Genomic DNA, 26,559 nt, shown 5'->3' with positions numbered 1-26,559 from the left:
CCCATTTGTTTCATATGAAGTGTGTGTGACGGCATGGCTCAGTTAGCAAGTTAAAGTAAGCTAGCTAGCTAGCTAACTAATGAGCAGGTGCACATTATCAAACTGAACATAACAAAAAAAATCATTCTTCATGCACAAGACACCTTAGCTGGAGGTAAAAGATATAAAGACTTGAGATAGAAAAATGAGTCATCACCACGCCTTCGGTCCTTGTCACCGTTAGGCTATTGCAGCAGACGACCACACTGGGTTCCAGGCCTATAAGCTATAAACAAGAAGAAGCAGCTCCAGTGGGCACCCGGTCACCAACACTGGACAGTTGAGGAGTGGCAAACATCACCTGGTCCTACGAATCCCGGTTCCTGTTGCATTATTCTGATTGAGGATTTGGCGTAAGCAGCTTGACCCATGGCCCCATCCTGGCTGGTGTCAACAATACAGGCTAGTGGCGTAGGCAGTGTTTTCCTGGCACACGTTAAGTTGCTCAATTGGCATCAAGAGACCTTTCTACGCCTGAAGAATTCAGCCTGTTCTATATTTACATTTTAGTCATTTAGCAGACACTCTTATCCAGAGCGACTATCAGGAGTAATTCGGGTTAAGTGCCTTACTCAAGGGCACATCAACAGATTTTTCACCTAGTTGGCGCATGGACTCGAACAAGCAACTTTTCGGTTACTGGCCCAACGCTCTTAATAACGCTTAACGCTCTAAATTAACCACTTAACCACTAGGGGGTCCAACCTGGTACTAGATGTGTGTACCAAATAAACTGGCCACCGAGTGTATATAAAACACAGGAAAAAAACTTTTGGACTACAAGTGCTCAACTTTTGACCAGATCCCTATGGGCCCTGGTCAAAAGAAGTGCTCTAAGTAGGGAATCAAGTTCCATTTGGGACTCAGCCTATGATATTCAGGAGACCTGGAGATCCCTTAGATCTCATGGGTTTTAGTGTCGGGAGACTATTGAGTGCAGGGAGATTCCTGACTGTTTTACTGCCTTGTTTGACTCTGTTCGACTGTGTGTGAAGTTGTGTGATCTCATAGCTCAGGGAAGTCCTAGGACTAATATTAGGGATCATCACACCGCTGCCAACCCTCCTAATGCTCTGAACCTTCTGAACCTTTCCAGTCCCAACCCTCTGACTGGGGTGTGTCCCAAAATGGTACCCTATTAATAGTGCACTACTGTTGACCATAGCCGTATGATCGAAGTAGGGAATAAGGTGCACTGCCTTTGGGACACAGGCAGAGCGGAGTGCTTCCTGCTTCCTGCCCTGTGGTGTTTAGAACCGTATGAACGATACCTCTTTGGAAATGTTTTGGAACAAGTGAGAGTGTTTTATTATTGTGTGCCACCCAGACATAAATTATAGAGTGACAGTAAATGTTTAGTTCTTTAATGTGTCAAATTATCAAAAAGCTTCACCATATGAAGGTTTATTTTTCTGAATAGCCATTATTTTGTAGCCCATCATCTGAAACTAGACCTCTTTTGTTTTTCATTACTCACACACAACTGTGGTGAACACTCAGTTTGCCAACTGTCTGAGAATTCAAAATCCACAGCTCAGACTGTAACTAGTCGGCTCCATCTGTTTAGAGTAGGAAAAGGCGCTTACATGTAAAAAGTCTGCGGTTACTCAGCCCTGCAAACATGGCGAGCGGGAACCATTGAGTTACTTTTCCTGCACTTTCATCTCATTAAACACAGATATGGCCTGCGTTTGGAGGTTTATATAAAGTCTAAATGTCTCCCCTCTGCTTTACAGTACTCTCCTGGGAGCTGCTCTCTGTATTCATAGAAGACATTCCAGAGAGGTGATAGACCGTTGAAGACTGGCCCAGCGGATTGGTTTACCTTGGAGGACACCCTTGTCACCCATCAGTCGTTGCAGCACATCCGAGTCCAGCTTGGCGAAGGCATCGTTGGTGGGGGCAAACAGGGTGTACTGGCCGGGCTGTCCCAGCTTGTCCAGCAGGCCTGAGGCCAGGGCCACATCCTGTAGTGAAAGAACACATCATATCCTCCGTTAATACTGTGTGTGCCACCCTGTGTAAATCGAATAGAATGAAAACAAAAAGACGAGAAGGGGAAAGGAGACAAGAGGAGAACCATAATGAAGAAAAAGGTAGGAAAGGAAGTGAAAGGAATTGAAATGAAGGGGGATGAGGAGAGGAGAACAGAAGAAAATAAAACTTACACTGAAAGTGGTGAGGTCATCGTCAACCTCAATGACATCCTGGATGGTGTTGCTCACGCCAGTGATGACACGGTCAATGACGTGCACCACTCCGTTGGTGGCAACCTGGTTGCCATGGATAATCCTGGCACAGTTCACCGTCACGATCTTCATACATAATAACACACCGCATAGGACATGCACCGCACAGTTAGTATCTGCACACATCACACAACAGCATACCGTCCGTAACTCTCCAATGTTCACACAACACACCCTTCAACAACTACCTGCACACAAATAAAGCCTTAGCTCTCCATGATGTTAACTTTCCTATCTCATGGCATGGAAACTATTGGGTCGGCAATACATTCCATGGACGCTGGTCAAATTAGTGCACTGCATGTGGAGTAGGGTGCCATTTGGGATGCAGAAGATTATGTTGTGTAGGTTTAGTGGGATGCTCACCCCGTTGGAGTAGTGGTTGATGTAGAGTCCCAGGTCGTTGTACATGGAGTCGACCACCAGGCCGTTCTTCAGGTCTTTGGTCTGTAGGCGTTTGTTAGCCATGTGGTAGTGCAGGGCGTTGTACAGCTCAATGTTCACGTTGCTCACCAACGCACTACGCACTTCCTGTTGAAGAAATGCAGAATAAAAATGCTTAACATATATACTTAACACGAAGTGATGACAGCAACTGGCTGTAGGGTTCAGGTATATCAACCATTCTGGTGATTTATGTTGTAGCTCTTTTAAATGGTCACATTACAAGCACTGAATGGTTTTGGTTTTGGAATAGTTACTACTATCGCTGGTGGGTTCATTTTTACAGGTAATTTATCTGAATTACCTGGAATTGTCCAGCTGTAAGAGATGACACTTATCCTGACTTACCCCATCTAACAAGTCCCAAGCATCGTTGCTGGGAGCGAAGAAGGTGTATGACCCAGATCCCTCTATCTCCTCCCTTAGCTTGGAGATGTGAGAGTATTCCTGGGTGGAGATGGCCTTGACCAGGCCCAAGGTACCATACACATTGTCTATAGGGGCCACTGTGGAACAGGGAAGAGAAGGTACCATAATGACTACATCTCCCTACATACCAGGAGTGATCCCAAATGGCATCCTATACCCTATATAGTGTACTACTTTTTATTAGAGCCCTAAAATATTGCAGTACATATGGAATAGAGTACCATTTGGGACACACACAAGCCTCATTAAAACAACTAACAACTATAAAGAACCCCAAAGACAGCCGGATGACGCTGAAAGGGAACATGTATGGGTAGGATGATGTGCCAGCTGAATCTTTATGTTGGTGTGGTGTTGTGACTCGTACATTTTATGAGAAAATGTAATACCCATTGATTTGTCTTAGTTTAACCTCTTGTTGAACCTTTGAAGTACAATATAACATTAAGTGCACTACAAACTTGAGTACACTGCGTATCCTGTACCATATAACATTACATACACTGTAACCGACCGTAGCTACATACCTGCAGGGCATCCTTTCATTCCGTCCAGCTTCATGTACCCTGGACAGCACTCATACAGCACCGTCCTACAGACATAGAGACACACCATGTTTAGGGACAGATCATTCATACAGCACCGTCCTACAGACATAGAGACACAGACACACCATGTTTAGGGACAGATCACTCCTACAGCACCGTCCTACAGACATAGAGACACAGACACACCATGTTTAGGGACAGATCACTCATACAGCACCGTCCTACAGACATAGAGACACAGACACACCATGTTTAGGGACAGATCACTCATACAGCACCGTCCTACAGACATAGAGACACAGACACACCATGTTTAGGGTCAGACCACTCATACAGCACCGTCCTACAGACATAGAGACACAGACACACCATGTTTAGGGACAGATCACTCATACAGCACCGTCCTACAGACATAGAGACACAGACACACCATGTTTAGGGACAGATCACTCATACAGCACCGTCCTACAGACATAGAGACACAGACACACCATGTTTAGGGTCAGATCACTCATACAGCACCGTCCTACAGACATAGAGACACAGACACACCATGTTTAGGGTCAGATCACTCATACAGCACCGTCCTACAGACATAGAGACACAGACACACCATGTTTAGGGACAGATCACTCATACAGCACCGTCCTACAGACATAGAGACACAGACACACCATGTTTAGGGACAGATCACTCCTACAGCACCGTCCTACAGACATAGAGACACAGACACACCATTTTTAGGGTCAGATCACTCATACAGCACCGGCCTACAGACATAGAGACACAGACACACCATGTTTAGGGACAGATCACTCATACAGCACCGTCCTACAGACATAGAGACACAGACACACCATGTTTAGGGACAGATCACTCCTACAGCACCATCCTACAGACATAGAGACACACCATGTTTAGGGTCAGATCACTCCTACAGCACCGTCCTACAGACATAGAGACACAGACACACCATGTTTAGGGACAGATCACTCATACAGCACCGTCCTACAGACAGAGACACAGACACACCATGTTTAGGGACAGATCACTCATACAGCACCGTCCTACAGACAGAGACACAGACACACCATGTTTAGGGTCAGATCACTCATACAGCACCGTCCTACAGACAGAGACACAGACACACCATGTTTAGGGACAGATCACTCATACAGCACCGTCCTACAGACATAGAGACACAGACACACCATGTTTAGGGACAGATCACTCATACAGCACCGTCCTACAGACAGAGACACAGACACACCATGTTTAGGGACAGATCACTCATACAGCACCGTCCTACAGACATATAGACACAGACACACCATGTTTAGGGACAGATCACTCATACAGCACCGTCCTACAGACATATAGACACAGACACACCATGTTTAGGGACAGATCACTCATACAGCACCGTCCTACAGACATATAGACACAGACACACCATGTTTAGGGACAGATCACTCATACAGCACCGTCCTACAGACATAGAGACGCAGACACACCATGTTTAGGGTCAGATCACTCATACAGCACCGTCCTACAGACATAGAGACACAGACACACCATGTTTAGGGACAGATCATTCATACAGCACCGTCCTACAGACATAGAGACGGAGACACACCATGTTTAGGGTCAGATCACTCATACAGCACCGTCCTACAGACATACAGACACACCATGTTTAGGGTCAGATCACTCATACAGCACCGTCCTACAGACATAGAGACACAGACACACCATGTTTAGGGACAGATCAATCATACAGGACCGTCCTACAGACATAGAGACAAAGACACACCATGTTTAGGGACAGATCACTCATACAGCACCGTCCTACAGACATAGAGACACAGACACACCATGTTTAGGGACAGATCACTCCTACAGCACCGTCCTACAGACATAGAAACACAGACACACCATGTTTAGAGACAACACATGTACACGTCACATTTTGGAGACAGAGAGGAGGGAGGGATGGAGACATCCCGCACAGATCACGCTTTAGAGACAGAGACAACACACAGACGGACAGATCACGAGCTAGAGAAAGAGACATACCCTATCCTCTGTTTAAATATTCAGAGTCGGGGTACATAAACAGTGATCACCACATCCCAGGTAATTAGAGTGTTCTATAACTTATTTCAGAACATCAGAGCACATCGTATATTTATCCTGGAGTTCATCCTATTGTATTTCAGCTGAATCATCACTAATGTCTGTACTGAAAGGCTGTTTCATGCTCCTGTGTGTGTGTGTGTGTGTGTGTGTGTGTGTGTGTGTGTGTGTGTGTGTGTGTGTGTGTGTGTGTGTGTGTGTGTGTGTGTGTGTGTGTGTGTGTGTGTGTGTGTGTGTGTGTGTGTGTGTGTGTGTGTGTGTGTGTGTGTGTGTGTGTGTGTGTGTGTGTGTGTGTGTGTGTGTGTGTGTGTGTTCAGTTGTTTCCACATGGTCCTCATCATCTGTTTTATTAACCATAAGGCTTTGTGGTCCCAGGGCCCAGGCCAGCACGACTCCAGGGTAACGCTACCACATTGTATACTGTAGATACATAAACTCACACACACTGCCTCCCGAACGGTACCCTAGTCCATATATAATGCACTTTGTAGGGAATAGGGTGTCATTTACCAAGGACCCTGCCCCTTTGAAGCCAAACAAACAATTATTCTAGCCCTCTAGTCCATGATTTATCCTTATTTAACCTCTAAGACATTATGTTTTGGGTCTTGAAATCAAATCTGTAAGCAGTTGACAACCTTGGTTAGGAAATGGAACTTTTCAACTCCTGCATATGCCACAAACTGTTGAATGGGCTATGTGTAAACTGTAACAGACAAGCTCATTAGAAATGACTAATGGGGGAGGAATGATTTGAGGAAATGGCACTGTAATCTTTAATCTAAATCAAACAGCTTTGAACAGCAGTCGTAATCACAGGGACACAAAAACAGAACAGGCCTCTTTAATTAAACCCCATGACATTGCAACCCAGCTAACAACAAGCATTCCCACAACTATAGAGAACGTTCCCTTGGGAATCTCATTGGCTCATTAACTAACATTTCCATAGGAATTTTCCTGTGATATGCAAGATAGTGTTTCCAAAAGACCATTCCATTAACCCTTTACAGCAGCATTTCCCCGGGACCCCAAGGGGTGCACGTTTTGTTTTTACCCTAACACTACACAGCTGAATCAGCTGTGTAGTGCTAGTGCAAACAACTAAATGTGCACCCCTTGGGTAAGAGAAACCCTGCTCTAGAGTCTAAGCCCTGTCTAAGACTCCTTAAGGTATATAATTTAAATATATATATATTTAATGAAACATTGAATTTGGCATTACTACTATTAGCCAAAAGAAACACATTGAATAACAGATTCACTACATGGAACAACAGATAGCCCCCCCAAAAATCAAATGAAATTTGTTCTGAAGTGTCTATCTTATATCTGAGAGATATAAGGAAACTATTTTTTTTAAATCAACATGTATTTAACCCCTTATTTTAGGCACTAAACTATCTCCATATATATATATTGAACAATAATATAAATGCAACATGCACCAATTTCAAAATCTTTACTGAGTTACAGTTCATATAACGAAATCAGTCAACTGAAATAAATTAGGCCCCAATCTATGGATTTCACATGGGAATGCAGATATGCATCTGTTGGTCACAGATACCTTAAAAAAAGTATGGGCGTGGATCAGAGCATCCCAAACATGCTCAATGGGTGACATGTCTGGTGAGAATGCAGGCCATGGAAAAACTGGGACATTTTCGGCTTCCAGGAATTGCGTCCAATCCTTGCGACATGGGGCCGTGCATTATCATGCTGAAACATGAGGTGATGGATGGCACGACAAAGGGCCTTAGGATCTGGTCACCGTATCTCTGTGCATTTAAATTTCCATCAATAAAATGCAATTGTAGCCTCCCTGGTGGCGCAGTGGTTAAGGGCGCTGTGCCACCAGAGACTCTGGGTTCGTGCCCAGCCTCTGTCGTAACCGGCTGCGACAGGGATGTCCGTGGTGTGATGTACAATTGGCCTAGCGTTGTCCGGGTTAGGGAGGGTTTGGCCGGTAGGGATATCCTTGTCTCATCGCGCACCAGCGACTCCTGTGGGGGGCCGGGCGCAGTGTGCACTAACCAAGGTTGCCAGGTGCACGGTGTTTCCTCCGACACATTGGTGCAGCTGGCTTCTGGGTTGGATGTGTACTGTGTTAAGAAGCAGTGCGGCTTGGTTTTATTTTTATTTATTTTTTTCACCTTTATTTAACAAGGTAGGCTAGTTGAGAACAAGTTCTCATTTGCAACTGCGACTTGGCCAAGATAAAGCATAGCAGTGTGAACAGAGAACAACACACAGAGTTACACATGGAGTAAACAATTAACAAGTCAATAACACAGTAGAACAAAAAGAAAAGAGAGTCTATATACATTGTGTGCAAAAGGCAATTACAAAAAAATAAAAATTTTGCTGATTAACACTGGAGTGATAAATTATCAGATGGTCATGTACAGGTAGAGATATTGGTGTGCAAAAGAGCAGAAAAGTAAATAAATACAAACAGTATGGGGATGAGGTAGGTAAAATTGGGTGGGCTATTTACCGATAGACTATGTACAGCTGCAGCGATCGGTTAGCTGCTCAGATAGCAGGTGATTGAAGTTGGTGAGGGAGATAAAAGTCTCCAACTTCAGCGATTTTTGCAATTCGTTCCAGTCACAGGCAGCAGAGAACTGGAATGAAAGGCGGCCAAATGAGGTGTTGGCTTTAGGGATGATCAGTGAGATACACCTGCTGGAGCGCGTGCTACGGGTGGGTGTTGCCATTGTGACCAGTGAACTGAGATAAGGCGGAGCTTTACCTAGCATGGACTTGTAGATGACCTGGAACCAGTGGGTCTGGCGGAGAATATGTTGCGAGGGCCAGGCAACTAGAGCATACAGGTCGCAGTGGTGGGTGGTATAAGGTGCTTTAGTAACAAAACGGATGGCACTGTGATAAACTGCATCCAGTTTGCTGAGTAGAGTATTGGAAGCCATTTTGTAGATGACATCGCCGAAGTCGAGGATCGGTAGGATACTTAGTTTTACTGGGGTAAGTTTGGCGGCGTGAGTGAAGGAGGCTTTGTTGCGGAATAGAAAGCCGACTCTAGATTTGATTTTAGATTGGAGATGTTTGATATGAGTCTGGAAGGAGAGTTTACAGTCTAGCCAGACACCTAGGTACTTATAGATGTCCACATATTGTAGGTCGGAACCATCCAGGGTGGTGATGCTAGTCAGGCGTGCGGGTGCAGGCAGCGAACGGTTAAAAAGCATGCATTTGGTTTTACTAGCGTTTAAGAGCAGTTGGAGGCCACGGAAGGAGTGTTGTATGGCATTGAAGCTCGTTTGGAGGTTAAATAGCACAGTGTCCAAGGACGGGCCGGAAGTATACAGAATGGTGTCGTCTGCGTAGAGGTGGATCAGGGAATCGCCCGCAGCAAGAGCAACATCATTGATATATACAGAGAAAAGAGTCGGCCCGAGAATTGAACCCTGTGGCACCCCCATAGAGACTGCCAGAGGACCGGACAGCATGCCCTCCGATTTGACACACTGAACTCTATCAGAGTTCATCAGAAAAACCGAGGCTACTGAGTCTGCCGATAAGAATATGGTGATTGACAGAGTCGAAAGCCTTGGCAAGGTCGATGAAGATGGCTGCACAGTACTGTCTTTTATCGATGGCGGTTATGATATCGTTTAGTACCTTGAGCATGGCTGAGGTGCACCCGTGACCGGCTCGGAAACCAGATTGCACAGCGGAGAAGGTACGGTTGGATTCGAGATGGTCAGTGACCTGTTTGTTGACTTCGCTTTTGAAGACCTTAGATAGGCAGGGCTGGATGGATATAGGTCTGTAACAGTTTGGGTCCAGGGTGTCTCCCCCTTTGAAGAGGGGGATGACTGCGGCAGCTTTCCAATCCTTGGGGATCTCAGACGATATGAAAGAGAGGTTGAACAGGCTGGTAATAGGGGTTGCGACAATGGCGGCGGATAGTTTCACAAATAGAGGGTCCATAGAGGGTCAAGACCAGCTGATTTGTATGGGTCCAGGTTTTGCAGCTCTTTCAGAACATCAGCTATCTGGATTTGGGTAAAGGAGAACCTGGAGAGGCTTGGGCAAGTTGCCTTTGCTTTCCTGGCTGACTGTGTGTATTGGTTCCTGACTTCCCTGAACAGTTGCATATCGTGCGGGACTATTCGATGCTATTGCAGTCCGCCACAGGATGTTTTTGTGCTGGTCGAGGGTAGTCAGGTCTGGAGGGAACCAAGGGCTATATCTGTTCTTAGTTCTGCATTTTTATGAACGGAGCATGCTTATCTAAAATGGTGAGGAAGTTACTTTTAAAGAATGACCAGGCATCCTCAACTGACGGGATGAGGTCAATGTCCTTCCAGGATACCGGGGCCAGGTCGATTAGAAAGGCCTGCTCACAGAAGTGTTTTAGGGAGCATTTGACAGTGATGAGGGGTGGTCGTTTGACTGCGGAGGTGTATTTGGAGGGCCAGTTGGTCAGGATGACGTCTATGAGGGTGCCCTTGTTTACAGATTTAGGGTTGTACCTGGTGAGTTCCTTGATGATTTGTGTGAGATTGAGGGCATCTAGCTTAGATTGTAGGACTGCCGGGGTGTTAAGCATATCCCAGTTAAGGTCACCTAACAGAACAAACTCTGAAGCTAGATGGGGGCAATCAATTCACAAATGGTGTCCAGGGCACAGCTGGGAGCTGAGGGGGGTCGGTAGCAGGCGGCAACAGTGAGAGACTTATTTCTGGAGAGAGTAATTTTTTTTATTAGTAGTTCGAACTGTTTGGGTATGGACCTGGAAAGTATGACATTACGTTTCAGGCTATCTCTGCAGTAGACTGCAACTCCTCCCCCTTTGGTAGTTCTATCTTGACGGAAAATGTTATAGTTGGGTAAGGAAATCTCAGAATTTGGTGGCCTTCCTGAGCCAGGATTCAGACATGGCAAGGACACCAGGGTTAGCAGAGTGTGCTAAAGCAGTGAGTAAAACAAACTTAGGGAGGCTTCTGATGTTGACATGAATGAAACCAAGGCTTTTTCGATCACAGAAGTCAACAAATGAGGGTGCCTGGGGACATGCAGGGCCTGGGTTTACCTCCACATCACCCGCGGAACAGAGGAGGAGTAGTATGAGGGTGCGGCTAAAGGCTATCAAAACTGGTCGCCTAGAGCGTTGGGGACAAAGAATAAAAGGAGCAGATTTCTGGGCATGGTAGAATATATTCAGGGCATAATGCGCAGACAGGGGTATGGTGGGGTGCGGGTACAGCGGAGGTAAGCCCAGGCACTGGGTGATGATAAGAGAGGTTGTATCTCTGGACATGCTGGTTGTAATGGGTGAGGTCACCGCATGTGTGGGAGGTGGGACAAAGGAGGTATCAGGGGTATGAAGAGTGGAACTAGGGGCTCCATTGTAAACTAAAACAATGATAACTAACCTGAACAACAGTATACAAGGCATATTGACATTTGAGAGAGACATACAGCGAGGCATACAGTAATCACAGGTGTTGATTGGGAGAGGTAACTAAACCAGTAGGTGAGACAACAACAGCTAATCAGCTAGCACAACAACAGCAGGTAAAATGGTGTTGACTAGACAGAGAGAGTCTGATTAACTACACACAGAGCCTGAGTGCGGCTGGGGCCGACAGATAAAACATAAACAAACAGAATGGAGTACCGTGATTAATGGACAGTCCAGCAGGCATCAGCTATATAGCCAAGTGATCACAGTATCTAGGGGGCAGCGGTGGATGGGACAGGAAAGCTAGACTGGCGAGTATTATCCAGGCTAAAAAAAACTGGCTGGCTGTGCTGAAGGTAAAAGCCGCTACCAGTGGCTAACAATGACTAAATAGCTTGTAGCTAGTTAGCTGGTTAGCTTCTTGAGGTTCTTGAATGTGTTCTAAAAATAAAAAATTATAGCGATTCCGTATCACATTGGGTGAGGCAGGTTACCGGAAGGTATAATCGAATTAAAAATCTAAAAGAGATTGAAAGTAAATATGGGTCCAGTGAGTGGATGGGCTGGCTGGGGATGCGGCGATTCAGACAGTTAGCAGGCCTGTGCTAACAAGCTAACAGTTAGTAGGCTGGGGCTAAACAAGCTAGCAGTTAGCAGGCCCGAATTAGCAAGCAAGCAGATTGGGTTGTGTATCGGAGGACGCATGACTTTCAACCTTCGTCTCTCCCGAGCCCGTACGGGAGTTGTAGCGATGTGACAAGATAGTAGCTACTAAACAATTGGATACCACGAAATTGGGGAGAAAAAGGGGTCAAATTTAAAAAATAATTTAAAAAATGCAATTGTATTCGTTTTCCATAGTTTATGTCTGCCCATACCATAATCCCACCTCCACAATTGGACACTCGGTTCACAACATTGACATCAGCAAACCACTAGCCCACACGACACCACACGTGGTCAGCAGATGTGAGGCCGGTTGAATGCACTGCCAAATTCTTGAAAACAAAGTTGGAGGTGGCTTTTGTTAGAGAAATTAACATTAACAGCAACAGCTATGGTGGACATTCCTGCAGTCAGCATGCCAATTACACGCTCTATCAAAACTTGAAACATGTGTGGCATTATGTTGTGTGACAAATCTGCAGATTTTAGAGGGGCCTTTTATTGTCCCCCGCACAAGGTGCACCTGTGTAATGATCAGCTTCTTGATACAGTTGAAGTCGGAAGTTTACATACACCTTAGCCAAGTACATTTAAACTCAGTTTTTCATAATTCCTGACATTTAAAAATTCCCTGTCTTAGGTCAGTTAGGATCGCCATTTTATTTTAAGAATGTGAAATGTCAGAATAATCGTAGAGAGAATGATTTATTTAAGCTTTTATTTCTTTCATCACATTCCCAGTGGGTCAGAAGTTTACATGCACTCAATTAGTATTTGGTAGCATTGCCTTTAAATTGTTTAACTTGGGTCAAACATTTCGCATAGCCTTCCACAAGCTTCCCACAATAAGTTGGGTGAGCTGGTGTAACTGTGTCAGGTTTGTAGGCCTCCTTGTTTGTGCACGCTTTTTCAGTTCTGCCCACAAGTGTTCTATGTGATTGAGGTCAGGGCTTTGTGATGGCCACTCATACATACCTTGACTTTGTTGTCCTTTTTGCCACTTTGAAAGTATGCTTGGGGTCATTGTCCATTGGGAAGATCCATTTGTGACCAAGCTTTAACTTCCTGACTGATGTCTTGAGATGTTGCTTCAATATATCCAAATAATCAACCATCCTCATGATGCCATCTATTTTGTGAAGTGCCCCAGTCCCTCATGCAGCAAAGTAACCCACAACATGATGCTGACACCCCCGTGCTTCACGGTTGGGATGGTGTTCTTTGGCTTGCAAGCCTACACCTTTTTCCTCCAAACATAACAATGGTCATTATGGCCAAGCAGTTCTCTTTTTTTTCATCAGACCAGAGAACATTTCTCCAAAAAGTATGATCTTTGTCCCCATGTGCAGTTGCAAACCGTAGTGGGGCTTTTTTATGGCGGTTTTGATCAGTGGCTTCTTCCTTGCTGAGCGGCCTTTCAGGTTATGTCTATAGGATTAGTTTTACTGTGGATATAGATACTTTTGTACCTGTTTCCTCCAGAATCTTCACAAGGTCCTTTGATGTTGTTCTGGGATAGATTTGCATTTTTCTCACCAAAGTACATTCATCTCTAGGAGACAGAATGCGTCTCCTTCCTGAGAGAGGTATGACGGCTGCGTGGTCCAATGGTGTTTATACTTGCATACTATTGTTTGTACAGATGAACGTGGTACGTTCAGGCGTCTGGAAATTGCTCCCAAGGATGAACCAGACTTGTGGAGGTCTACAATTTTTTTAGAGGTCTTGGTTGATTTCCTTTGATTTTCCCATGATGTCAAGCAAAGAGGCACTGAGTTTGAAGGTAGGCCTTGAAATACATCCACAGATACACCTCCAATTGACTCAAATGATGTAAATTAGCCTATCAGAAGCTTCTAAAGCCATGACATAATTTTATGGAATGTTCCAAGCTGTTTAAAGGCACAGTCAATTTAGTGTTTGTAAACTTCTGACCCATTGGAATTGTGATACAGTGAATTGTAAGTGAAATAATCTGTCTGTAAACAATTGTTGGAAAAATAACTTGTGTCATGCACAAAGTAGATGTCCTAACCAACTTGCCAAAACTATAGTTTGTTAACAAGACATTTGTAGAGTGGTTGAAAAACGTGTTTTAATGACTCCTACCAAAGTGTATGTAAACTTCCGACTTCAACTGTATGCCACACCTGTCAGGTGATTGGATTTTCTTGGCAAAGGAGAAATTCTCATTAACAGATCTCTAGACAAATTTGGGCACAACATTTGAGAAAAATTCATTTTTTGTGCATTTGGAACATTTCTGGGATATTTTATTTCATTTCATGAAACCAACACTTTACATGTTGTGTTTATATTTTTGTTCAGTGTACTTCCATCCATCCATTCAAACTTGTACTGGGGACCTTCAGATGAGTCTTGTGGGGCTTGTGGGCATGGTTCCAAAAGGGTTCTTCGGCTGTCCCCATAGGAAAACCCTTTTGGTTCCAGGTAGAACGCTTTTGGGTTCCACGTAGAACCCTCTGTGGAAAGGGTTCTACATGGATCCAAAATGTGTTCTTCAAAAGGGTTCTCCCATGGGAACAGTCAAAGAACCCTTTTAGGTTCTAGATAGCATATTTTTTCTTCGAGTGCAGATTAAATAGGATGATTAGAATTCCACATGCCGAACTTGGTATGTTTGGGGGGACGTCTCGGGGGACGTTGAAGGAATATTTTCATAAATCACAGAAATATAGACACGTGAATGTTCTTGCAACGTTCCCATAAAACGTGTCTAGAACATGAATATCCTATATTCTGAGCACATGGCAACCATGCTCTGTGTATGTTTGGTAGGACGTTGATGGAACATTCTCCGAACCCTAAAAAAACTGGACACATGAATGTTCTTGCCACATCCAATGACTCGTGTTTAGAACATTAATATTGTGCATTCTGAGAACATGGTAACCACGTTATGGGCATTTTCTGTCTCCTAACTAATGCCAAAACATGTTCTCAGAAGGTTTTTGCTAACATAGATTTTTTTTAATTGTACCTTTATTTAACTAGACAAGTCAGTTAAGAACAAATTCGTATTTTCAATGACAGCCTAGGAACAGTGGGTTAACTGCCTGTTCAGGGGCAGAACAACAGATTTGTACCTTGTCAGCTCGGGGGTTTGAACTTGCAACCTTCCGGTTACTTGTCCAACACTAACCACTAGGTTACCCTGCCGCCCCCAGTGTTCCCCTAACTAATGGAAAACTGGACACTCAAACATTATGGCAACATTACGTGTAACATTACAAAACCCTTTTCTCTCCCTGTATCAAAGACGGATGCTTTCAGACTTGGGTTGTGTCCCATTTGGCACCCTATATCTCGTCCACCCAGCCAGCCGTCTCTCTAACAATTGAGCCTGGGGACAAGGTTAGATGTTTTGTGACTTGTATCAACATGCGACGTGAAGTCCTGTTTAATCTAATTGAATGGGAACAGGACAGGACACCATAGCTATAAATTACTACAAAGAATTATAAGATATAAAGACGGGGAAATCCAACCTGCAGCTGTTATAAAGGGACTTCTCTGAGTGTGTGTGTGTGTGTGTGTGTGTGTGTGTGTGTGTGTGTGTGTGTGTGTGTGTGTGTGTGTGTGTGTGTGTGTGTGTGTGTGTGTGTGTGTGTGTGTGTGTGTGTGTGTGTGTGTGTGTGTGTGTGTGTGTGTGTGTGTGTGTGTGTGTGTGTGTGTGAGAGTCTGTGTGTGCACGTTTTTGAGCGTACAGTAAAAGTCTGATTTATCCACTCAGAGAAACCGCGCCACTACTCTTCATCTCTGTTTTTAGCGGTACATAGGTATTTAAACTGTAAACACTAACACATGGGCACAAAGTTGTCATCAGAGTTTAATTAATTAATTATAAGCAGAGCCCTTCCAGCTCTGTTGGGTTTAATAGACAAAAACCATAGAATGACACTATCTGACTCCTGAATTGCACCCTACTCTTTATATATTGCACTACTTATGACCAGAACCCTATGGGCATTGATCAAAGTAGTGCACTATAAAGGCAAAAGGGTGCTATTTGGGACGCAGGCTAGCTAGACAATTTCATAATCCCACACCTCATGAACCATGACATGACTTGTTAAAGCAGAACAATGATGCTTCAATTTGTGCAGAGCCAGAGTTACTGTTGAGAGAGGGGAACTCACAGACCTTGCTTTATGATATGCCAGTAAATACCCCAGGGTGTATTCTACTGTTTAATAAGAAGAAATGACTAAAATGTAAAATGTAAGTAAGCCTTTTCTGAGCTAGAGACAAACGTGAGGCAGCTTGATGTACAAATACACTCCTGGACAGCAAACTATTCCACTGTTTTCGGCTGTAGAAATTCCAAACCACGACAACAAATCAGCAAATGCTGAATATACAAATAATAACGATAGATGAATATATTAAGTAGGCTAGAGTAGGAGACACATGTCCAGTTCAATATGGACCAGACCTTACGTGGTTGTGAAACTGAAATGTCTAGCGTGGTGAAACCCACTTCTCTGAAGAAAGCTTTATGCTTTCTGAACCCTTCCACTGGTCACACACCGGTTGAATCAACATTGAATCAAGTTATTTTAACAAAATTTGACGTTGAATTGACCTTTGTGCCCAGTGAGCTCACCCTGCATGATGCTGAACCTAGGTAACTCACTAACACATGTCTGGATGATGGAAGGGGATTTAGTTTCTTTTCTTCAGAGTAATGGTTTATGAGTAATGGTTGCTGGTTGTTCAGTCTGTGGTGGCTTGGAACTTAAGTCCAGCTGTGCTTCTTCATCAGTGGTCCCCCCTGGGACGTCTGCAAACCAGAAAAACATTTCCACATGTTCTCCATGTTCCAGTGGTAGCTGGGTCCATACTAGGACAAGACAGTATTGTCTAAATCAACAGAGTTTGACTGGAGAGAGAGGGGTCGAGGGCAGGATGGAGTGAGGTTTACAGTGGCTTGTTTCCTTCAGAGAGACAGACGATGAGGCTACAGTGTGGTTGGGTGTTCAGGGCTGTCATCCACGGCTCATCCCTCAGATACACATGCATGCAAACGCACACACACAGAGCTGACAGAAACAGAGCAGATCAAGGCCTGCTGTACAATGAGAAGGGCTACATCCCAAATGGCACCCTATTTTCTATATAATGCACCATTTTGACCAGGGCCCATAGGGGCCCATAGGGCTCTGGTCAAAAGTATTGCACTATATAGAACAGAGGTATTCAACTCTTACCCTGATTATTAATTGCATCCACCTGGTGTCCCAACTCTAAATCACTTCCTGATTAGAGGGCAACTATGAAAAAACGCAGAGTAACTGGCTTTGAGGCCCAGAGTTGAGTTTGAGGGACTCAGGTGCCAATAGGGATGCAGATGGGAGAGAAGAGAGCATGGCTCATGGCTGCCATAGTTGTCTTCTTTTGAACTTAGCCCCTGGAAACACAGAGAAGAAGAGGAGTGGGGAGACGAGCCAGGCATGAGATCACACATGCCCTGATGAGGCACAGTCAGCAAAACCATCTCCACTCTCCCACGCACATACAGGAGAACCAAGACTCCCTCTGGCCTGGCCTCGGGGTTGGAAATTTCCCTCTGTCTGGTCAGCAGCTCTACTTTATGCTGGAGATCTCTGTATGTCAGCCAGCCAAACCAATACTACTGTAGTACTGGCATGTGGTCACAGGAGAAAACTGTTCTGTTTCCAAAACACATATCATTACTAATGAGCAGGGCCAGTTGTTTTGGTAGTTTTTTTCTGGGTGTTATCTATCCAGCATTATCCATTAGGTTTGCTGCAGATAGAAAATGTTAGGACATGTTATTTAATTGAAACAAGCTGTCTCCAATCAATCAATTACTCAATAAATGTCTGATTGTGCGTGAGTGTTTGGTGGGGGGATCGCCTAAGCCAGGGAAGCGTAGCTCTACGAATCTTAATTGCACAAAGTCTGTTATTTGACAGGCAATACTATTTTTAGATCAGTGATTCAACACCTCAATTTGCTCGAGCTGATCCTCTCCAACAGACTCAGAAATTACAGCTTAAAATGGGTCAATTATGGAGCAGTTTAAGGGGACAGTCAATGGAACCAACCATGGAATCCAAAAAACATTAACCATTCCACCACGATGTTTGGACCTGTTAGTGTAACACTTAAGGTGTTGGCTTGACAGTCGCTGGACCAGGGTTGGACAACCCTGGTCCAGCTCAAGCTGATTGTCTCCAACAGACTCAGAAGTCTGGAGCATAGAACACTACTCATGATCCAAGAGCATAGAACACTACTCAGGATCCAGGAGCATAGAACACAACTCAGGATCCAGGAGCATAGAACACTACTCAGGATCCAGGAAGTCCATAGAACACTACTCAGGATCCAGGAGCATAGAACACTACTCAGGATCCAGGAAGTCCATAGAACACTACTCAGGATCCAGGAGCATAGAACACAACTCAGGATCCATGAGCATAGAACACTACTCAGGATCCAGGAGCATAGAACACTACTCAGGATCCAGGAGCATAGAACACTACTCAGGATCCAGGAAGTCCATAGAACACTACTCAGGATCCAGGAGCATAGAACACTACTCAGGATCCAGGAAGTCCATAGAACACTACTCAGGATCCAGGAGCATAGAACACAACTCAGGATCCATGAGCATAGAACACTACTCAGGATCCAGGAGCATAGAACACTACTCAGGATTCAGGAGCATAGAACACTACTCAGGATCCAGGAGCATAGAACACTACTCAGGATCCAGGAAGTCCATAGAACACTACTCAGGATCCAGGAGCATAGAACACTACTCAGGATCCAGGAAGTCCAGGATCCAGAACACTACTCAGGATCCAGGAGCATAGAACACAACTCAGGATCCATGAGCATAGAACACTACTCAGGATCCAGGAGCATAGAACACTACTCAGGATTCAGGAGCATAGAACACTACTCAGGATCCAGGAGCATAGAACACTACTCAGGATCCAGGAGCATAGAACACTACTCAGGATCCAGGAGCATAGAACACTACTCAGGATCCAGGAGCATAGAACACTACTCAGGATCCAGGAGCATAGAACACTACTCAGGATCCAGGAGCATAGAACACTACTCAGGATCCAGGAGCATAGAACACTACTCAGGATCCAGGAGCATAGAACACTACTCAGGATCCAGGAGCATAGAACACTACTCAGGATCCAGGAGCATAGAACACTACTCAGGATCCAGGAGCATAGAACACTACTCAGGATCCAGGAGCATAGAACACTACTCAGGATCCAGGAGCATAGAACACAACTCAGGATCCAGGAGCATAGAACACTACTCAGGATCCAGGAGCATAGAACACAACTCAGGATCCAGGAGCATAGAACACTACTCAGGATCCAGGAGCATAGAACACTACTCAGGATCCAGGAGCATAGAACAGCAGCACTATGTGAGCAGCAGCACTATATGAGCAGCACTATATGGGCAGCACTATGTGAGCAGCACTACGTGAGCAGCAGCACTACGTGAGCAGCACTATGTGGGCAGCACTATGTGGGCAGCAGCACTATGTGAGCAGCAGCAGCACTATGTGAGCAGCAGCACTATGTGGACAGCAGCACTATGTGGACAGCAGCACTATGAGAGCAGCAGCAGCACTATGTGAGCAGCAGCACTATGTGGACAGCAGCACTATGAGAGCAGCAGCACTATGTGGACAGCAGCACTACGTGAGCAGCAGCACTATGTGAGCAGTAGCACTATGTGAGCAGCAGCACTATGTGAGCAGCAGCACTATGTGAGCAGCAGCACTATGTGGACAGCAGCACTATGTGAGCAGCAGCACTATGTGGACAGCAGCACTATGTGAGCAGCAGCAGCACTATGTGAGCAGCAGCACTATGTGAGTAGCACTATGTGGGCAGCAGCACTATGTGGGCAGCAGCACTATGTGAGCAGCAGCACTATGTGAGCAGCAGCACTACGTGAGCAGCACTATGTGGGCAGCACTATGTGAGCAGCACTACGTGAGCAGCAGGACTATGTGAGTAGCAGCACTATGTGAGCAGCACTACGTGAGCAGCAGCACTATGTGAGTAGCAGCACTATATGAGCAGCAGCACTATGTGAGCAGCACTATGTGGGCAGCAGCACTATGTGAGCAGCAGCACTATGTGGACAGCAGCACTATGTGAGCAGCAGCAGCACTATGTGAGCAGCAGCAGCACTATGTGAGCAGCAGCACTATGTGGACAGCAGCACTATGTGATTAGCAGCAGCACTATATGAGCAGCAGCACTATGTGAGCAGCACTATGTGGGCAGCAGCACTATGTGGGCAGCAGCACTATGTGAGCAGCAGCACTATGTGGGCAGCAGCACTATGTGGGCAGCAGCACTATGTGAGCAGCAGCACTATGTGGACAGCAGCACTATGTGATTAGCAGCAGCACTATTAGAGCAGCAGCACTATTAAAGCAGCAGCACTATGTGAGCAGCAGCAGCACTATGTGAGCAGCAGCACTATGTGGACAGCAGCACTATGTGATTAGCAGCAGCACTATTAGAGCAGCAGCACTATTAAAGCAGCAGCACTATGTGAGCAGCACTATGTGAGCAGCAGCACTGTGTGAGCAGCACTATGTGAGCAGCAGCACTATGTGAGCAGCAGCACTATGTGAGCAGCACTATGTGAGCAGCAGCACTATGTGAGCAGCAGCAGCACTATGTGAGCAGCAGCACTATGTGAGTAGCACTATGTGGGCAGCAGCACTATGTGGGCAGCAGCACTATGTGAGCAGCAGCACTATGTGGGCAGCACTATGTGAGCAGCACTACGTGAGCAGCACTATGTGGGCAGCAGCACTATGTGGGCAGCAGCACTATGTGAGCAGCAGCACTATGTGGACAGCAGCACTATGTGATTAGCAGCAGCACTATTAGAGCAGCAGCACTATTAAAGCAGCAGCACTATGTGAGCAGCAGCAGCACTATGTGAGCAGCACTATGTGGACAGCAGCACTATGTGATTAGCAGCAGCACTATTAGAGCAGCAGCACTATTAAAGCAGCAGCACTATGTGAGCAGCACTATGTGAGCAGCAGCACTATGTGAGCAGCACTATGTGAGCAGCAGCACTATGTGAGCAGCAGCACTATGTGAGCAGCACTATGTGAGCAGCAGCACTATGTGAGCAGCAGCAGCACTATGTGAGCAGCAGCACTATGTGAGTAGCACTATGTGGGCAGCAGCACTATGTGGGCAGCAGCACTATGTGAGCAGCAGCACTATGTGGGCAGCACTATGTGAGCAGCACTACGTGAGCAGCAGGACTATGTGAGTAGCAGCACTATGTGAGCAGCACTACGTGAGCAGCAGCACTATGTGAGTAGCAGCACTATATGAGCAGCAGCACTATGTGAGCAGCACTATGTGGGCAGCAGCACTATGTGAGCAGCAGCACTATGTGGACAGCAGCACTATGTGAGCAGCAGCAGCACTATGTGAGCAGCAGCAGCACTATGTGAGCAGCAGCACTATGTGGACAGCAGCACTATGTGATTAGCAGCACTATGTGAGCAGCACTATGTGAGCAGCACTATGTGGGCAGCAGCACTATGTGGGCAGCAGCACTATGTGGACAGCAGCACTATGTGAGCAGCAGCAGCACTATGTGAGCAGCAGCAGCACTATGTGAGCAGCAGCACTATGTGGTCAGCACTATGTGAGCAGCACTACGTGAGCAGCAGCACTATGTGAGTAGCAGCACTATGTGAGCAGCAGCACGATGTGAGCAGCACTATGTGAGCAGCAGCAGTGCTATGTGAGCAGCACTATGTGAGCAGCAGCACTATGTGAGCAGCACTATGTGGGAAACCTCTCTGTACTATGTGGGCACTGTCCTCTCTGTCTGTACTCACAGAGTTTCCAATGTTTCAACCTCCAACCAGTAAATATGGCTGACACATTACTGCCCTATCAGAGCCAGGATCCAGCAGTGAACCACAGTGGCGCCCCTACGGCGTCCACGCTCACCATACCATAATAACCATCATAACCATAGTAACTAGGACCTTTATAATGCATGTGGTTGTGCATTGAGAGTTGAAGGCTTGCTTGGGCATAAAAATCCTCTGAACTCCTCTGCTTCAGACTAGTCTTTGTTTCCCAACATACACTGGATGAAGAGAGGGTATTTGATGGTCCGTCATCCTCCTAGATTAATCTTGAGTGCTGTTCATTTTTATGTTAATTTAACCTATCCTTCTTAACTGCTCTCACTCTCAAATTCAAATTCAGGCATAGTTCCGTTAAAGGTCTCTTTGTTTCTCAACATCCTCCTACATCCTCTGATGTTGGTGACAAAATAAGTCAAAGATAACACAGACCTTTGTTATCTTCCCTAAAACTCCCTGCTTCTTTCCAAATGGCACCCTATTCCCTATATTGTGTACTACTTTTGGTTCTGGTCAAATGTAGTGCACTATATAGGGAATAGGGTGCCATTTGGGACATACCCTCAAAATTCCTGACTGGTTTTAAAGGGTGATCGTAAATCTACACACATACCCGTTTAACACGTACCCCGTATAACCTGTACCATAACACATACCCCGTACCATATCACATACCCTGTATAACCCGTGACATAACACATACCCAGTTATTTTTACAAATATATTTTTAACTATGCAAGTCAATTCTTATTGACAATGACGGCCTACCCCGGCCAAACCCGGACAACGCTGGGCCAATTGTGCGCTGCCCTATGGGACTAACAATCACAGCCGAATGTGATACAGCCTGGATTCGAACCAGGGACTATAGTGACACCTCATGCACTGAGATGCAGTGCCTTATACCACTGTGCCACGTTTAACCCGTACCATAACACATACCACGTATAAACCGTACCATAACACATACCCCGTATAAACCGTACCATAACACATACCCCGTATAACCCGTACCATAACACATACCCCGTATAATCCGTACCATAACACATACCCCGTATAATCCGTACCATAACACATACCCTGTATAAACCGTACCATAACACATACCCCGTATAAACCGTACCATAACACATACCCCGTATAACCCGTACCATAACACATACCCCGTATAAACCGTACCATAACACATACCCCGTATAAACCGTACCATAACACATACCCCGTATAACCCGTACCATAACACATACCCCGTATAATCCGTACCATAACACATACCCCGTATAATCCGTACCATAACACATAACCCGTATAATCTGTACCATAACACATACCCCGTATAAACCGTACCAGAACACATAACCCATATAATCTGTACCATAACACATAACGCGTATAATCTGTACCATAACACATAACCCGTACCATAACACATACCCCGTATAATCCGTACCATAACACATACCCCGTATAATCCGTACCATAACACATAACCCGTATAAACCGTATAATCTGTACCATAACACATAACCCGTATAAACCGTACCATAACACATAACCCGTATAATCCGTACCATAACACATAACCCGTATAAACCGTACCAGAACACATAACCCATATAATCTGTACCATAACACATAACCCATATAATCTGTACCACAACACATAACCCGTACCATAACACATACCCCGTATAACCCGTACCATAACACATACCCCGTATAACCCGTACCATAACACATAACCCGTATAATCCGTACCATAACACATACCCCGTATAAACCGTACCAGAACACATAACCCATATAATCTGTACCATAACACATAACCCGTATAATCTGTACCATAACACATAACCCGTACCATAACACATACCCCGTATAACCCGTACCATAACACATACCCCGTATAACCCGTACCATAACACATAACCCGTATAAACCGTATAATCTGTACCATAACACATAACCCGTATAAACCGTACCATAACACATAACCCGTATAATCCGTACCATAACACATAACCCGTATAAACCGTACCAGAACACATAACCCATATAATCTGTACCATAACACATAACCCGTATAATCCGTACCATAACACATAACCCGTATAAACCGTACCAGAACACATAACCCATATAATCTGTACCATAACACATAACCCGTATAATCTGTACCATAACACATAACCCGTACCATAACACATACCCCGTATAACCCGTACCATAACACATACCCCGTATAACCCGTACCATAACACATAACCCGTATAATCCGTACCATAACACATAACCCGTATAAACCGTACCATAACACATAACCCGTATAATCCGTACCATATTCGGCTCTGGAACTGATTCAAAGCCTCACGAAAGGCACATAAATCTGTTACATTGACTTCCAAGTGAAGGAATGTGACCCCTGGCTGTATACCAACGGGGGAGTTGGGATATGCAAAATGAAATCCAATTCACACGTGTATTAATACACACTTACTTGTACATATGTGAAAAAGGACAAATATAAGCACCCACTTAATAATTATTGTTATTAGTATTATTATTATTGCTATTATTAAGCTCTGCTCTGAGGTTCTGTGGTTTCCATGGCACTAGGGAGCATCCAGTGTTCATGAGGACATTTCTGTGTGGTACATGAGACTACATCATTCGTGGGTTCATGTCTGTCCCTAATGGCACCCTATTCTTTGTATAGTGCACTAATTTTGACCAGAAGCCTACGGACTCTGGTCAAAAGTAGTGCACTATATAAGTAACACGATGCCATTTGGAACACATCCTCTGTGGTCCACACAGTGGTCCCTATCAAAGCCCTGAAGCTAAACCTAGCAGTGTCATATTATTCATCTTTGAACCCAGAGTAAAGAATGTGTCCAGGAGGAGCCTAAAAAAGAATTAAAAGTCACTTACGCTTTCTTTCCACAGATGGCCCCTTGATACCAGTTACGACACGTGCTGAAGTACTTCTTCTTGGTCCCCATGACCTGCTGCAGAGCGCACACGTTGGGTCTAACGGTCGCCAGGGAAACGGAGGAGACAGAATGTTGAATGAACACAGTTGGAATAGCTAAAGTGTTCCGCATGCAGCATACCATGTAGTAAATACTACAGTATATGTCTGTTCGATTTCTTATCCTTATTTCACTTTCACAGTATATTTCACTTTTGTTAATTCACTTTCACAGTACATTTCACTTTTGTTATTTCACTTTCACAGTACATTTCACTTTTGTTATTTCACTTTTGTCAATTTGTCAATTTGGTAATATTTTCTTTCATAAAAATTTATCTGACATAGCAAGTTCTTTACATTAATCCGCACCATTCAGAAGGCGAGGTCAGTACAGGTGCATCAAAGCGGGGACCGAGAGAGTGAAAAACAGCTTCTATCTCAAGGCCATCAGACTGTTAAACAGCCATCACTAACATAGAGTGACTGCTGCCAACAGACTCAAATCTCTGGCCACTTTAAAAATATATAAATGGATGTAATAAATGTATTACTAGTCACTTTAAATAACACAACTTCAATCATGTCTACATATCCTACATTACTCATCGCATATGTATATACTGTACTCTATACCATCTACTGCATCTTGCCTATGCCGCACGGCCATCGCTCATCCATATATTTATATGTACATATTCTTATTCATCCTTTTAAATTTGTGTGTGTTAGGTAGTCGTTGTGAATTTGTTAGGTTACTTGTTAGATATTACTGCACTGTCGGAACTAGAAGCACAATCATTTTGTTACACTCGCCTTAACATCTGCTAATCGTGTGTATGTGACCAATAATGTTTGACTTGATTTGACATTAGCTCTTAAATGTCATTTAGTGAACTTTAAAGCGTGATCAATTGATAATTTATGAAATAATAATATTCAGAATGAAAGTCTTTGTAAATTATTATAAAAGCAGAAAAAGAGTATTGTTTCAACTCAGCAAAAGTTTACATTAAAAATGACTTTTGCATGACACATTTGTAGAGACTGTGTATGGATCAGCATAAATCAGTGACTTCAGAGCAAGCCCTTCAGATAATAATAGTAATAATAACAACAATAATAATACAAATAATAATAGCAATAATAATAACAATACTGCTACTTCAACTACTTCTATTACCAATATTAATAACAATAATAACCAAAATAATAAACTTACCCCTCTTTCCTTGCTCTGACTTTACTGTGGTAGACTATCTTATCATAAGAAGAGTCCACCATGTCAAAGTTAGACAGGACAAACACAGCAAGGAGAGCTGCAAACAGGATCTTCATGATGATATCCCAGGAAGCTCCTCCAGGTACACAGGAACACTGAGAAATGGGATCTGGCTGGGGAGAGGTAACTTATATAGTAGGAGAGACTCACTAGGCTGGCTGGTTGAGGAACTAAGAGGGAGAAATGCAACACATCAAAGTCAGAGCCACGCCTGGACCACCCAGCCCCCCTCCAAAACCATGTTACTCACTCTACACTAATACTGTGTGGTGGACATGCTACTGTACAGGGAAATAGTTGTAGGATTAACGGAAGGTGTTGTCATCCTTGAGATTGTTATTTAGTAATCATTTTCATACTGATAATTTGCTCTCACTTCAGATTTTGTACTTCAGACTCTGTT

General features: G+C 44.5%; 1 protein-coding gene across 2 annotated transcripts in view; it reads right to left on the bottom strand.

Annotated features, from left to right (window-relative positions):
- LOC123992821 (periostin-like) overlaps window positions 1-26,279 on the bottom strand; it is a 55,243-nt gene extending 28,964 nt beyond the window's left edge. The window contains exons 1-7 of one of the 2 annotated variants that reach the window (XM_046294363.1): window positions 26,097-26,279; window positions 24,835-24,933; window positions 3,689-3,753; window positions 3,081-3,238; window positions 2,655-2,819; window positions 2,208-2,354; window positions 1,865-2,006 (exon numbers count right to left, since the gene is read on the bottom strand). In XM_046294363.1, coding sequence (XP_046150319.1) covers window positions 1,865-2,006; window positions 2,208-2,354; window positions 2,655-2,819; window positions 3,081-3,238; window positions 3,689-3,753; window positions 24,835-24,933; window positions 26,097-26,212 — 892 coding nt within the window. In that variant the 5' untranslated portion in view covers window positions 26,213-26,279. The remainder of the gene's footprint in view (window positions 1-1,864; window positions 2,007-2,207; window positions 2,355-2,654; window positions 2,820-3,080; window positions 3,239-3,688; window positions 3,754-24,834; window positions 24,934-26,096) is intronic. The other variant, XM_046294362.1, reaches the window with a different exon arrangement.
- Window positions 26,280-26,559: the final 280 nt, after the last annotated feature.

The sequence above is a fragment of the Oncorhynchus gorbuscha genome, linkage group LG13 (assembly GCF_021184085.1).
Source record: "Oncorhynchus gorbuscha isolate QuinsamMale2020 ecotype Even-year linkage group LG13, OgorEven_v1.0, whole genome shotgun sequence".
In the NCBI taxonomy this organism is placed as follows: domain Eukaryota; kingdom Metazoa; phylum Chordata; class Actinopteri; order Salmoniformes; family Salmonidae; genus Oncorhynchus; species Oncorhynchus gorbuscha.
The sequence above is the reverse complement of the archived record's forward strand: the minus strand, read 5'-3'. Positions and strand labels throughout refer to the sequence as shown.